At 34.3% G+C, this 15,571-nt stretch overlaps 1 protein-coding gene across 4 annotated transcripts in view; it reads right to left on the bottom strand.

Moving 5' to 3' along the window:
* The window catches only part of Angpt1 (angiopoietin 1), a 228,026-nt gene that overhangs the window by 76,316 nt on the left and 136,139 nt on the right, over positions 1 to 15,571 (bottom strand). For all 4 annotated transcript variants that reach the window (XM_048802014.1, XM_048802012.1, XM_048802013.1 and 1 more), the window contains one exon: positions 13,139 to 13,260. In XM_048802014.1, coding sequence (XP_048657971.1) covers positions 13,139 to 13,260 — 122 coding nt within the window. The remainder of the gene's footprint in view (positions 1 to 13,138; positions 13,261 to 15,571) is intronic.

The raw sequence follows: 15,571 nt of genomic DNA on the forward strand, positions 1-15,571 counted from the left end.
AAGTTATTTTTTTAAATACTATACAAAAATAAACAGTAATTTAACTAGTTCCTGAATTTAAGATTAGAAAATTTAACTAGATATTTCACCATGAAAGTTATTTTTTTAAAAGAGGCTCAAGAATCTATAGAGTTTAAAATAGGAATTGTACATATGATATGTCAAATAAAGAATTATTAAGAATGCCAGATATTGTCAAAGTAATATTTGCTTCCTAAGTCTAATTAATTTCCTGGGGTAGATCTCGTATAACTAGGGTTGCTGATTTAGACTCAGACAATTATAGCCTAGATAAATTATAATATAGCTTTCATTTAGGTAATGGTCTAATAGAAACAGGTAAGATGGTTCAGAAAAAAAAATATGAACAAAACATAGAATGTATTTTTTCATTTACTTTTTTTCATTTGTTTGAGATTTTGAAACTTTCACATTGATTGAAATTAAATTTAATTTAAACTGATTAAATTTCACAGTAGTTTTTGTCAGGTGAGGAAAGAGTGTATTTGATGTAGAGTCTATAGGACCAGAAAGTTAGCTATCTGAGGTCAGAAATCCTTGGTATTTTTGATACCAGATCATGTTAACTACTAATTTCCTTTATTTCCAATCCGAGTTTTCAGGTGAGGCTTAATGACATCACTATGTAAATCAGGAGAGGAAGATTTCTTTAGACCCCTCAGCGTCTTACAAAAGGACTTGAGATGCTTTGTTCAATGTGATGTGATCTTTAACTGAGAACCTTCCTCCTCTCAGAGCTCTTTTAATGATCCTCTCCTAGTATATTGCACATGAAAGTGACAGAGAATGTAGAAGCCCTCTTGGATCCTAGAAACTGACTTGAGATAAAAAGCATTTAAGCATTTACTTTTTATAGAGTATTCAATATACTTTATTCCTCGGGAGAAAGGATTATTTGATTTTCTCAGTTCTGTTTGCAGAGGGTTCAACCAGTCCTTGGTTTACAAGGTGTTATTCAAATGCAGCATACCAAAATGGGCACTTAATACTCTGAGCAATAGTCATTTCCTTAAGTTTCATAAAGAAGACACTAGGGAGTATTTTAAGTTTAATACTTAAATGGTACAATGGAGTGTGTTTGAAGAGTCAAACTTTCCAACTCTGTACTAGGGGGCAAGCTGTAATATCTGGTTATCTTTTATATACATGGAGAAATCATGGCAAGATGTGCTCTTGGATATTAAGATCTTTGCTAAAAAGAAAAGAAAAAGAAAAAACTCTTTAGAGAAGAACGTGCCAAAAAAGTTGCTTGTGAAGCTGAGCCTAAGATCCTACCTTACACCACTTTCCAAATAATGTGTCTAGTTCACACTTGCAGCATTCACATGGAGACCTATCAGGGGTTGCTCTTGGTGTTTTATGCAAGATCAGAAAAGGCAAGCTTCTCTTCTGAGTTGCCTTCATTCTACTGGACACCAGCAGAGAAAGGAGCCCTGCCCTTTGCTGACCTTACAGCAAACCCAAATTGGACAGATCTTGGCTGTAGTTGATTGAGGAAAATGTGATGGTCACTTTTATTTTAGAAAACCTTTTTTTGGAAATGAAAAACTTCAGCAAGGAAATCAGAGTAAGATGAAAAACAGGATCTCTAAGGGGTAGTTATGACTCATCCTTTAGTAGTTCCTTCTGTGCCAGTAACTCAGTGCTGTTAGAGATATTTGTAGTAAAAAGAAAGGAAAGAAAAAAACAACTTCTCTATTATCTCTATTGGTTAACAATGTCACCCGACCTACTGTTAAAGTGTTGAGTGAGCTTGTGGATGGCAAAGGAGGTTTTCTCTGTTGTCTGTTGAATGTGGGCTTTCCCCTCTGAGAATTAACCACAACTGATGCCTCAGCTCATTCTCAGTTTGTTTTTTAATTACCTTTGTTTCTATTACTGGAGTAATAATCAGATGCAAAATTATCATATCTAGTGTCACTAACTTATTTTAAAAAATTGTCTTTTAAATTCACAGGAGTTAAAGTATCCTATCAGAAAACCCGGGCACTCATTAAAATGATGATCATGTATAGCTCAAAATTTGAAAGTCTTATAAAGTCTTATAAAACTGGATAAAAGTTCTGAATTAACATTGTTATCTGAAATATGATGATCCCTGGCTTCCAGTTTTCCTAATCAGTAGGTAATATATCCTCTTTTATATACATCTTATGTTTCTTAGTTGCTGTGTCAATAGTTATATAAAATATAAAATGATGCTATTCCAGGTCTAAGTATTTTTGGCGAGGAAACCTCAAATTAAAAAAAAAAAAAAAAGAAACACAAACTATAAGAAGCTTCTTGTTCAGACATAAAATATTTTCTTATATTTTTGCATTAATACCTATTTTTTCTTTTTTTTTTTTTAAGAGAGAGTGAGTGAGGGAGAGAGAGAATTTTAATATTTATTTTTTGGTTTTCGGCGGACACAACATCTTCATTTGTATGTGGTGCTGAGGATCGAACCCGGGCCGCACGCATGCCAGGCGAGTGCGCTACCGCTTGAGCCACATCCCCAGCCCCATTAATACCTATTTTTGATGTATGCCTTCTGTAAGAAGGCATGTACTTAGAGACAGCTGCTATCTGAGATGCCAATAAAGGAGGTAGGTTTTTTTTGCTTGTTTTGTTTTATTTTTTAAACTCCCCGAAGATAATCTCTCCATCTAGTTATTTTGGGAACTTGTCTTTCACAATATTTGAACCTTCCCATCTTTCCCATGTATAAAATCAAAATTGTTTTTCATTTTTTGTTTTATTTTTTAACTTTAATTTGGAAAGACCTGAAAATTAAAAGCTGATCAAAGAAGTCCTGTTATCAAAGGAAGCAGTTCTGGAAACTGACTTGTGGAAGAAAAGACTTGCATTAGCACAATGGAAAGTACACTAATTTTCATAATTTACTAAAGAAACTTCAATGTACCATGATTATCAGGTATCAAAGGACATCCACAAAGCCTGATACCTTAGAAGAGATATTCATGTAAGGTGAAGAAGGGATTGTCACAGAAACAAGAAGCTGCTCTGTAGCATGGATATCTCACAGGATATGGAAACCCAGGTTATATGATGACAACCACAAGCACATTGGACACATGTCACATGTATTTTTTAAAATAATCACAGACTGGCACATTGTTTCCCAAATGGCAGGTCCTACCAGGTAATTTTCTCTTCTAGTAATTTTCCCATGTCCTTTCTTCATTTGAAACTTTTTAACGACCCTTAACGGTCTCTGACTTTATTCATTAATCTTTTATGTTAATAATAATTTCCTAGACTTCTTCAGGGAGACTCCTGGCTTCTTGACCCTTCCATTTCCTTTGAGGACTTTCATCCCACTCATCTTCTTTTCATGCCTGGCTTCCAAGACACTCTTCTCTCCTCTTTGATTCTTCTCATCCATTGGTTATTATCTACTTTGGAAGTCAGCCCTTCCTCCTCACCACTTCCAAAAAGGTTTGAATCCAAAATTTACTTGCCAGAAAATTTTAACTATCTCTAGTTATCATCACATGTTTGTAATATACCATTATAGTTGTGTAGTATTTAAAAAAACCTTATGTACTTTGATTCTTAAAGCAATAGAGTGATACAGACTAAGTAAATCTTACAAGCCCTAGTATATAGGTAATAATCTAAATATCCCTAAATCATGTAGGTATTAAGTGTCAGAATCAGGGTAAAACACACGTCTTCTAACTTGTCAGACTAGAAATCTGCCCGTGACATATCCCACTGCTTTGAAAGTAAGCACTAAAAACTAACTACAGTCTCTCTCTCTCTCTCTCTCTCTCTCATATTGGGGATCAAACCTAGAGGGGCCCTACATTCCCACCCCTTTTTCTTTATTTTTTAAATTTTGAAACAAGATCTTGCTAAGTCACCCAGGCTGGCTTTGAATTTGTTATCCCTCCTGTCTCAGACTCCTGAAGTCTCGGAGATTGCAGGCATATGCCACCATCTCATCTCTTTCAAATAAAATAATGTAATATGTTCAATGTAATTATGTTCTAACAGAAATCAAGGCATCACCTTGACATTGCCTTCACATTTGCTTCTCTCCATCTAGTTATTTTGGGAATTTGTCTTTCACAGTATTTGAACCTCTCCCATCTTTCCCATGTATAAAATAAAAATTTCTTTGTTAAAATAGTTTCAATAATCTGAACTTAGATTTTCATCAGTACTGCTCTATTTTAACACCTCTAACATTAAATTTATTTTTTTTATTCAAAGTACTGATCATGTTTCATTTTGACCCTGAAAGTTTTTGTTGACTATCATTTCTCCTAATGGTGAGTTGGGAGATGCTACGTCAGCTAGGCACACAGACCTCTAGATATAGAGTTGATCTTTAAGACGTCACAGCTCCATGGTCCTAAAATTAGGTAGACAAAGTAGTCACTTTGGCTGATGACTGCGTTCAATAACAATATAAGCTTAGGTTTAAATGCATAACACAAAACTGGGTACTTGCTCCAAACTCTAATGGATCATTTTCTGGAGTGCATTCAGTATATCTTCATTAAGCAAAACAAGAATTCCATTGTCAAGATTTTGAGGAGCCTACATTAAATAAAGATTTTATTAAGATGCATCTTTTAGGATTAGTGTTCTACAGAACAACAATATATGAAGCGTGCACTAAATCTATACAAATTGAGCTAGAAATCCAAAAAGAGAGTTTCTCACAGGATTTTCAGTACTTCCTGTTTCCCATCTTTCTGGAAATACTTTGAGAAGAGACATGCATAGGATTTTGGCACTTGACTTCTAGCTTGAGACAGAGGTGCACTTTAATGAAGAATAAAATAAACAAAATAATCTAGACGTTGAACTTCAGTAAAAGGTTCTAAATGAATGTACACAAAGCCCCATTTGACGTTTTTGGTTGATGTCCCCGCCCCCATTCTGCACCGTCTGTTTTCAACAACATATCTTATTGGAAATACTTTAAATCATTGAACACATCTTGAAACTTTCACAGAAAAATCACTCCCTTTCAAACTGTTTCCCACAATAGAGCTCTTAACATAGCAGCCAATGAATTCATGGGGTGAGAGTCTCCTAAGCTGAGTGTGTAAATATAGCCCCTCCAACAAGGAGGAAGATATTAAAATATAGAAACCTGCTCATTATTTCCTGTCTGAATTTATTTACAAATTTTTCAACTTTTCATTATTTTTTAATATGTATAGTGTTGACATGTGTTGCAGATATGGATTTGTAAAGGGTTTTATTTTTTCCTGGTTAAATTTATTCTTTAAGGTTCTAATTTGAATAGTAAATTTTCTTTCAAAATCTGAAATCACTTTTGTTAAATAGCAGAGCATAGATGCTATAAGTAAACATTAGCAGATAAAATTTTTAAGGTTTGGGGTAAATAAGAATAAGTTAAATATGTTGTGAAATCAATAAATCAAAAAAAAAAAGACTGATAACTTTCATGACATAAAAACATACTTCCATTAAAATATAGGTTGGACAATAAATAATTAACTTGACAATATAATTGCAACGTATAAGACAAAGCTTTAATATTTATTTAAGAACTTCTGTGAGTTAATAAAGCAAAGATAAATAATCTAATAGAAAAATGAGAAACCTGTGACTAGAGTGGGAACAGAAAAAATACAAATGGTTAATAAATATAAAAAGATGCAGGTAGCCAAGTTTTGGGAAATTAGAAAGCTATGCTCACTTGGAGAGAATATAAAGTTCATGGATAACTTGTCAATATTTCCAAAAATTTTAAATAATCATATCATGAATTCTAGTTCTAGTAAATTATCTATTTATTAATATAAAAATATAACAATGTATCAATTATAGTATGTCTACAAAAATGTGTTGCTACTTATTCTTTAAGAAAAATTGAAATAAAACTGTATATAGCTATATGTGTACTTAAAGTCTATACCCATATACATCCAGCATATAAATATGCACATGTTTTTAATTGTGTATCAGTGTGTATTTGTGTAAATATACAGAGAAATAAGAACACACAATAGATACGTATATATTGGTATATTCAAAGAAAAGTCTGAAAGAATAAATACCAAACTGCTAATCTGTTAATGAAGATTCTCTGCAAGGGGAGGGGGGGGGATGGTAGTTTTAGTGTAGAATTAGCAAGACTTTAACTTGTAATTGAGTGTATGTCTATATAATTTAATGTTTATATTAAATTAGCCTTTTAAAATATTTATCAGAGAAATCTGGTAAACAGCCATGAGTCTAAAATGGACTGGGCAGATCCTGTCCAGAAGTTAAAAAGTCAGGCTGAATTAGGGAATTTAAGAGTGTCAATTGATAATGTTGGACACCATGTAGCAGGCCTTTGGGAATGCAGAATAATGACGTAAACACCATTTTATTTATGAATTATGGATTTATAATATTTAATGTAAAAATATGATTTCTATTTTTCACCAAAAGTATTTTTTGTTTACTGTGTGAGTGTGTGTTTATGTATATGTATAGATAAAAAGCATTGGGTGTGACAGAACTAATGGGACATTGCCCAGTGAGTTATTCATTTGGCATTCAACAAACACGAGCTACATATGCCATGTGAGGAGAATTGTGCCCAAGAAGAGAAAAACTATGTATTATTAATCAGAAGATCACAGTCTAATAGTGTAGCTACAGATAAATAAACACATGCACACACACAGAGAGAAGCACATATGTGTTGTAACATCATGATATAAGTCAACCAGGGAAAACACAGGTACGGTGCTATCATATAAATTGGGATGACTGTCTACCTGGAAGCTACAGAGGACTCTCAGAAGGGGTGACATATGCCCCAAGTTTTCAAGAATGAACAGGAGTTTGTGAGTTAGATAGTAAATATCAGCCGTGCCAGGCAAAGCAAACATCAGCTTTGTTAGAGATAATATCCGTTGAGCAGGATACTGACACACTAACATGATTCAACACTACTGTGCCTGCAGGCACTGTTCTTAGTGAGTTGCATGCTGTCACTCAATTAATCTTCATATCAGCTCCACACAGCGTTGTTATCATCATCCCTTTATTATAAATTAGTAAATCAAACCATGGAGATTCTAGGTTAACCTGCCCAAAGTCACACAATAATGTATGATGGTTGCAGCAGGAACCCAGGCAGATTAGCCTCAAAGCTCATGCTCTGAGCTATTAGGTCATACCTTCCAAAAATTAAGACTAGCAGAAGTAACACTGCAAAATTATTATTATAGCCATCACAGACTTTACCCTGTGTGAAAGAACTTGAACCTTCAGTCAGTTACAGGGAATCATTAGGGGGTTAGAAGGGCCTTAAAAGACAGCAACAGTCTGACTTGCATTTCACAAAGACCTTGGCAGTGTCTGAGTATTAGATTTGGCTGGCACAAGGCTTGAGACCCAGAGGTCATTGCAATGGCCTAGACAAGAGATAATAGGAGTCTGGTCTAAGATATAGTCAGTGGGAATGGAAAGGACAGGATGGAATTTTTTTGGGAATTGGAAAAAATATTTAAGTGGGGGAATAAATAACAACAGTGATTAGTGAGTTGCAGAGATCGGGGAAAGGGAAAAATTCAGATGACCCTTCAATTTCCAATTTGATCAGAATTCTATTTTCACTCTAAGATCCTGAGGTAATTGAAATTTAAAAGAAGAAAGATGCTATATGCCACTAATTTCATTGCTTAAAAATTTGAGGGTTGGAGTTATAGCTCCCTGGTACAAAGCTTGCCTAGCCCATGTGAGGCACTGGGTTCGATCTTCAGCACCACGTGAAAATGAATAAATAAAATAAAGGTATTGTGTCCATCTACAACTAAAAATAATTTTTAAAAAGAAAATTGAAAGGAAAATAGATAATGTTCTTTTCAATAAGCCTATACATGTTCTATTTACAAGGAATGAAATAAAATTTTTAATGAAAATGAAATAAAGTTTTTAAAATGCATTTTAAAAATACGCTTCCTCTATCCCTGCTATCCACAGCAAATATAATTCAACCTAATCCAATGCTAGAACTTAGCAAGGTTTTATTTTAGTATTTTTCAAAGAACTTATCAAATGGAAGAGAGCTTCAATTTAAAAGGCAGTGACATAACTTTTCATTTCTTTAGGCATATTAACAATGAAAGCACCTCTACTTTATTAGGCCATTTCAGTAATTTGTTTGTAATGCATAATTTGGTCTATTGAAATTGTACAAAACTTCAATCACTTACAATTAATTAACTTAATAATTTCCCATAACTCCAATTGGAAGATAGATGAGGCTTGTCAAAAAAAGTTCAGTGAATTTCCAATGTAAAATAAATAGTTTATATCTCCTATGCCAATATTAGAAGGACTAAATAATGATGTGTACAGTGGCAGGCCAAAAACAACCGGCCTACCACTTTCTTCAGTTTTATACTTGTTTGTGTTAAGAGACTAACTTGACAACCACATCAATTATACTTTAGGCTGCATCATGTTGTAAAAATATTTTTATAATAATTAATGAATAAAATTGTCATGGACTTAAACTTTCATTTTGCCATACTTTGACTCTTTGGTCAAGGGCAAGTTATTTGATCTCTGTGAACTTCAGTTTTTTAATGTGTAAAATGAAAATAATAAAATATACTTTGCAGAAGTAACCATAGAGGCTTACCAATAGTAAATGAAAAGCACCTGGCTCAGACATTTACATTATAATAAAGAGGTAGGCAGCAGCTAGTATGGCTTGAACTACTTTGGAATTGCCACCATATGTAGAACTCGCTTCACTCTGAGATTTCCCTCATCTTCAACTGCATGTTCAACATAGTTATCAAGAAAACCCATATGCTTCATTTTTTTTTTTTAATACAGAAGGAGTACTGATTTTTCCTTTCTGTGTACCTTGTTGCAACAAAAAATATTTCTTCTGGAAACTTCTTTTGCCTGTCTGTGGAAAAAGTTGGGATTGTGTATAAGATGTGTACATACCTTGAAACATAGCCAAATGATCCCTCCATTAGACTAAAAGATCCAGTCTCATATTTGGTTCTGTTGAAGGAAATTGCATTATGATATCTTTCCCTGTACACTTCTTTATTCCATTGTTTTTAAGCAAAAGCAGTGGAGGAATTTAACACTGAAGGAATTTAATAAAAGTTGACAATTATGCATACCAACTTTGTGCTCCTGCCTCCTTATGAGTAGGGTAATTATTAATGTTTTCCATTTACTTGGGTTCTTGGTTGTGTAATTTCAGTTATATAACTGGGTTATATATACTTCCAAATGCCTTTTCCTTGAAGTAAGAACCAAAACCACATTTTGTGATTAGTGTCGCATCCAACCAAATAAAAACAATATTTCCTAAAGAGAGTAAACTGGAAGATTCTCAGAACCACCCCTACTCTCTTGGTAAGAAAACAAACAGTAGAATTAATATTGCTAATCCAGTTCTTGCTTTGTGCTTTTGGCTATCTAGGGGGTAAAGAAGTGAATCTAATGAAGCCAAAAATCCGTTTTCAATCCTACAAGTGAGGCATTTAATTTGTCAGGATGTAAATCAGCAGGAACTCTCAGCATGCTTGTGTAGTGTAATCCTATCCATAAAATATTTCTCCTTGTTCTGCCAAAGAGATGGTGACACTTCTAAGGGCCAACTCACCGCCTTGGCTGAGAAGGCCCCATCATATTCAAAGCTAGTAAGTCACATACCCAGATACAAGCCCTAACATTCCTTGGGGAGGAAGAAAAGCTTAATTTAGATAATCCCTTCTGCAAAGTGTATTAGCTGATCCAAACCAGACCTGGCTAACTAAATTCAAGTTGTTACTATTTTTCAGAGATGCTTCCTTGTAGAAATAGTTTATTCTTGCATTTGGAGAACTACAGTTACATAAAGAACATATAGGGATGCTCAATAATTTTTTTAAAAAATACAAACTGCTTTATTCTTGACTTTATGGCCTTCTCTTCAATTGAATGGAAGGAACACTTTATTGCTGTATGAAGTGGTTGGCAGAACTCCTCTTATTCCATTGCACATGTGAAAATAAATGGTAACAATAAACAAAATAGGGAAAATTGGCTACATATCACAAATGGATTTTTTTGTTGTTGTTTATACAAAGAAACTCTTTTTAAAAAGTGGTTCAGACAGGAATGGTGGTGCAAGTCTAGACACCTGAACTCCTGTAGTCCTAGCGGCTCTGGAGGCTGAGGCAGGAGGATCCCACGTTCAAAGCCAGCCTCAGCAATTTAATGAGGCCCTAAGCAATTCAGTGAGACTCTATCTCTAAATAAAAATGCAAAATAGGGTTAGGGATGTGTCTCAGTGGCCGAGTGCCCCTGAGTTCAATCCCCAGTACCAAAACAATAAACCAAAATTGGTTCAGGGAAAAATATAATTGGCTTAAGAACAGATATTCCACCAACTCTCCCTTGCACATGTTAGACCCTTCCACAAAAGGACAGATAACTTTAGAAATTCAAGCAAGGCCAAGAGGTAAAACAATTGACAGACAAACACCTCCAAAGCCACATATAAGATAACATCATATTTGAGAAGTTCAGAGTCAAAAAAGAAGCAAGTGTGGAGAAGGATATAAGACATGTCTTGTATTAAAATTAAAGTCTAAACACCTGAACTCCTTGTGCAATGCATATATTATTAGAAAAAGAAATTGTCATGATCTTGAAAAATTATCATGAGTAATAAATGATAGAATTTACATATAAAAGGAAACTTGCGTTTTCAATATGAATTAGAATTTAATTAGGGAGAAAAATGTCTTTAGCAGAAGGCATGTGTGTATGCTTGGGGTCAGGAATCAGAGTCTCTGAGAGGCTATAGCACAAGGAGAAGGTCTTGTATTTGACCAGAGGAAATTCTTTTGAGAGTTCATCCTGATTCCCTTTTACTGCAAGAACAGAAAGAACAACTTTTAATCAGTTTGCCTTTAAAACATTATATGTTTCCTAGTGAAAATCCCGCAATAGGAAACAATACCAGATATCAGCTCAGAAATCATATTGGGAAAGCAAAATATCCAAGAATTTAGGTAGAAGTGATTTTTTTTAAAAAAAGAAAAAAAAAAACTGAATATGAGACGAGAAAAGAAAAGAGAAAGAGATGGACAGACCGACCTTAGTATAATTGATACTTAAGGATGGCATTTGTTTTTATAGTTAAGGATCAGACCCTTCAAGGTTACTTATTGAATTTATGAGATCCTGTCAGCTAAAATGCCAGACACAAACCAAGAGATAATGCACACATGAATACGGGAAGCATCAACGGATATGAGATCATGCTGGCAACTTTTTAAAAGATAAATCACAGGTGGCAACACACCTACTGAGAGCTGGGTTAAAACCACCCTGGGTTACACCTATAAAACAAAATATCATACAGCTATTAAGAATGATATTAGAGGGACATTTTGTTGATATTAAAAGATACCTATCTCCAAAGAAAGCAGACTGAAAAGGGGTGTACTGTATGACACAACCTTTTGTGAAGAATATATTTATATTTGCTATTCAGAAAAAGATTTATCTCTACATGTTGGAACTATAGCTTTTAATTTTCCTTTATTTATTTTCTCCTTTTGCTACAAAAAATGTGTGTCATTTCCATAATCCTCAAACAAATAATGACTCAAAAACTAAAATTGCCATTGTTCTACATACTCAAGATCCCTGGAAAAAGTTTTCCCAAAAGATTTTGAAGCGTCTGAATGTATATAGGGTTCATTTTAGCAACAAGAGTAAAGCACAGGTTGGGGACTCTAAATCAAGGGGTGGCTGAAGAAAGTAGGCCTGACACATGCATGCATAGAACTGGTTATGTGAGACTACAGTAGGATGAGTGGTATTTTTCAACAGGATTTCAATTCCAGAATATTTCATCAGGCAGCCAGTTCAGGGTCAAGTCCTGTCAAGTTTATTTATAGTTATACAGTTTACCCCATGACACCGCACAAGGATAAATAAATATATAACTTAGAAATACAAGTCATAGCACATGAGTGACCCCTTTCTGATTTAAACTTATAGCCAGGTTTATTTTTTTCCATGCAGAAGTTTAATTGTAATTGTTGGCATTATGGTCTACTTTTAGCATGAAGTGGCAAAATCCTTTTAGGTTGTCAATAACCTGAAGCCATATGTGAAAGTGGAAAGAGGAGGATTATAGCAAAGAACCCCTGATTGCATTACCAGCTCTGCCATAGGCAAGCTCTATGACCTTGGACAGGTCATTTCCTCTGAGTCTTGTTCCCTCACCTGTGAAGTAAGAGGAGAAACAGCAGACCTCTTAGGTCCTCCCTGGTTTGGAACATGGTAACTCTGGTTCCACTAATGCAATGTTATTTCACTAATTTCTATCAGTACAATTTTATTTAAAGCACTATAATGCAAAAAGGCTAAAACTCAACTTCTCGTGGTCCAAATAAAAGGAAATGCAATTAAATACAAGATACTCATCCTTAAAAAATCACTGTTTTTATTAAATTGTGTTACCAATTGTTAATGACTTTAAGTCTTGATAGCACCAAGTCCCATTCTACTTACCTGAAATGATGTATAATTTATAAAACAAAAAGCTGGTATAACATCTATAAATCTAACAAGCATTTATTTATTATGTCTAAGAACATGGTTTTAAATGGGAAAAAAATCTTGATTACATTTATTAGCTAATAACTTTCTTAAAAAATATGATTTTTTCTCCCTCTAGTGCAAGATCTCTGAATTTGAATATCTTCTTACTTTGTAAAAACTTAAGAGTGGGTTGAATGATAATTTGAGAGGCTCTATTCTCTTCTCATTAACTTTGATTTTGCTGGAAAATGTCAATATTTTCTGTCTTGGAATTTAGTTATAGAATCAAATGAATATTGTAGATGTTCTTATAGATTTGAGTAACCAAACAGAGAAATTAATACTAAATGTTATAAAAAGTAAGTATCTCAAAAATGTAAATATGTAAACATTGATCATATTGTTGACATATTTACTACATTTGTCTCAAACTCTGTGCATTTCATGTTTAAAATTAATTTCTTTTGAGCCACTTCAATCTTAATTTTTTTTGAGTAGGCACAGAGAATATACAAAAGTGCATACATAAATATTTTTGGAAAGGTATAGTCCTCACCTGTTTTTTTCATGAATCTTTAGAATTTCATTTGTTTGTTGAAGAAGTTGCTTCTCTAATTTGTATGTTGATAATGAATTCTCCAACAGTTGAATTTCAAGTCGAGAAGTTTGATTTAGTACCTTAAGATAAAAGAAAACCATTTCAAACTTCAATCACAAAGTAAACAGCAGAAAACATTTGAGTTTTTGAGTTTTTTTCTTAAATAATATTTCTTCAAGAATAATTAATCATATGGTGTATATTCTATCAGTTACTGTTTATATGTTTCTCACACACAATATTTTTGGGATTGAGATTGCAGTTAAGTAAGGACATTGAGTTTTTAATCCGTTTTCAGATTTCAATTTTTGTGTCCTGAAACCATAGTAGAGGATACTCAAATGGAGTTGCTTTCCATATTTATCTCCAACACTTACAAATGCAAAGTGGGTATTAGCACAAGGTTTTAGACACTGTGGATAATTTAGAATAACTAATAGGCGTGTAAAACAGACCTTCCTAAACTTATCACCTTACAAAAACCAAATAGATATGCTATAACCTTGACACTGTTTAAACAGATTCATAATCACAGATTTCTTGAACATCCATTATTACAGGTCATGCCAAGCCTTCTAAATGTCATATCGCTTTCTAGATGTGGCTGCCAGTTAAAAGAGAAATTGTCATTGTCACCTTATGGTAGAGGAAACTGAGGTTCAGAGAGAGCCCCCAATTCACGGAAGAACCAAGGGAATAGCTGAGGTTCAAACCAAAAGTCTGACTTGGTTTATTGCTCTACACATAAAACGAAGGAGAAGGAGAATCAAACCATTTGCACCCTTAATTTTGGGAGATGAGTGATCAGGGATTCAGATTGTACTAGAGACAGATTGTCTTTATCATTTCAACTCCACTACATTGGTGGATCCTCCAGAATCTCTAAGTGCTAACCTCCTTTTGGATCACAAAGACCCATGCTGCCAGTCAGATGTTAATATGACATGAATCTGTGAGCCATGTACCCAAACCTCTCCTTCTCCAGGTAAAGAACACACACCACAGTTCCAGAAGATGCCTTCAAACTGTGTCACTGTTCTGCTCCTTCTTCTGCCTCAACCCTCCCTGCCTTTCCCTCCTTACCAGAGGAATAAAGGTAAAGAAATAAGGAAAATTAGTTTTAAAAGCTCCCTACATAATTTGAAATCATTGATAGCCATCACACTTTCCTTGGATCTAGTTATTAAAGGAGACTGAGAAAACTTTTGCAAGATCAGTATTAATGTAAAGGGTATCCCTCTAAAAAGGACACTTTCAGAATGTTCCTTTCTCATGGCAGGTCTAAATTTGGCATTATTTCAGATGCTCACAGAAAGTCTTTTCACATATACTGTGATTGGGCTGTAGGGTGTTGAAACGGAAGGGGAAGCAGGTGGGCAAGTAGGAACTAGGATGAGGAGACAGACAACTCTAAAAGCAATGGAAATAAGTCAAAAAACAAAACAAAACACAACCCTGGGCAATCCATATAAGTGATGTTTTAATGCACCATTTAAACACACACACACACACACACAGATATATAATATACTGTGTGCGTAAAACCCACATTGAAGAGAATATTATTTTTAAATAAAGATAGGATGTCTCCCTGCACATACATGATTCAGTCTCCCTTGGTTTCATTGGCCTTATTCTAGTTCTAGCCCTGCAAGGCATGTGGTGATGGGATGGGGTTGGGGAGAGAGTTGGGCACAAAATAGTGAGATGAGACACGTGTACTTTAAAAAGTGTAAGTTGTTATGATTCATTTATATTTTAAGTTGTTATTGATATACTTCTAAAAGCCAATCTTAAAATTATTACTAATATCATATTTTGCTTGTGGAATATTTTAGAATTTTTTTGTACAATTTTCTATTTTGCATCATTTCATTTAAGGAAAAACTATGTAGAAGATAGAGTTAGGACCCACTCGGGAAAACTTGGTAGAGAATGTAAAGACTGAGGATACATAGATGCAACTGTCAATTAATAAACATATTTTTATCCAGTTAAGCTTTTTATTTCGTTGCTTATTGAATGGCAATTTATGAAACAGTGAAACCCTCGTATCTTGTGGTGAACAGTGCTTGGCACAGAGAAGACTCTTGGGACTTGTTCATGAACGAAAGGTACACGGTGTGACTGAATCAGTTTAACTGAATCAGTTAAACAAAAGACGTTTTCTATTTTATTCACTGCATTCTCTGATCACACTTCCTGACATCCTCAAACACCAAAATGTCTTATTTTACAAAGGACAGTTCTTCTCCACTTTCAGTGAGAACTGAATGGATCCATCTGAAATGGACACTGAAGCTGCCGTATCTGACTCTGGAGACCAATACAACTCCTAATCTGCCTTCCTGCTTCTTTGCCCACTTCTAGTCCATTCCCACAGAGCAGCCA

This window comes from Marmota marmota, unplaced genomic scaffold (genome assembly GCF_001458135.2).
Source record: "Marmota marmota marmota unplaced genomic scaffold, marMar, whole genome shotgun sequence".
Taxonomy (NCBI): domain Eukaryota; kingdom Metazoa; phylum Chordata; class Mammalia; order Rodentia; family Sciuridae; genus Marmota; species Marmota marmota.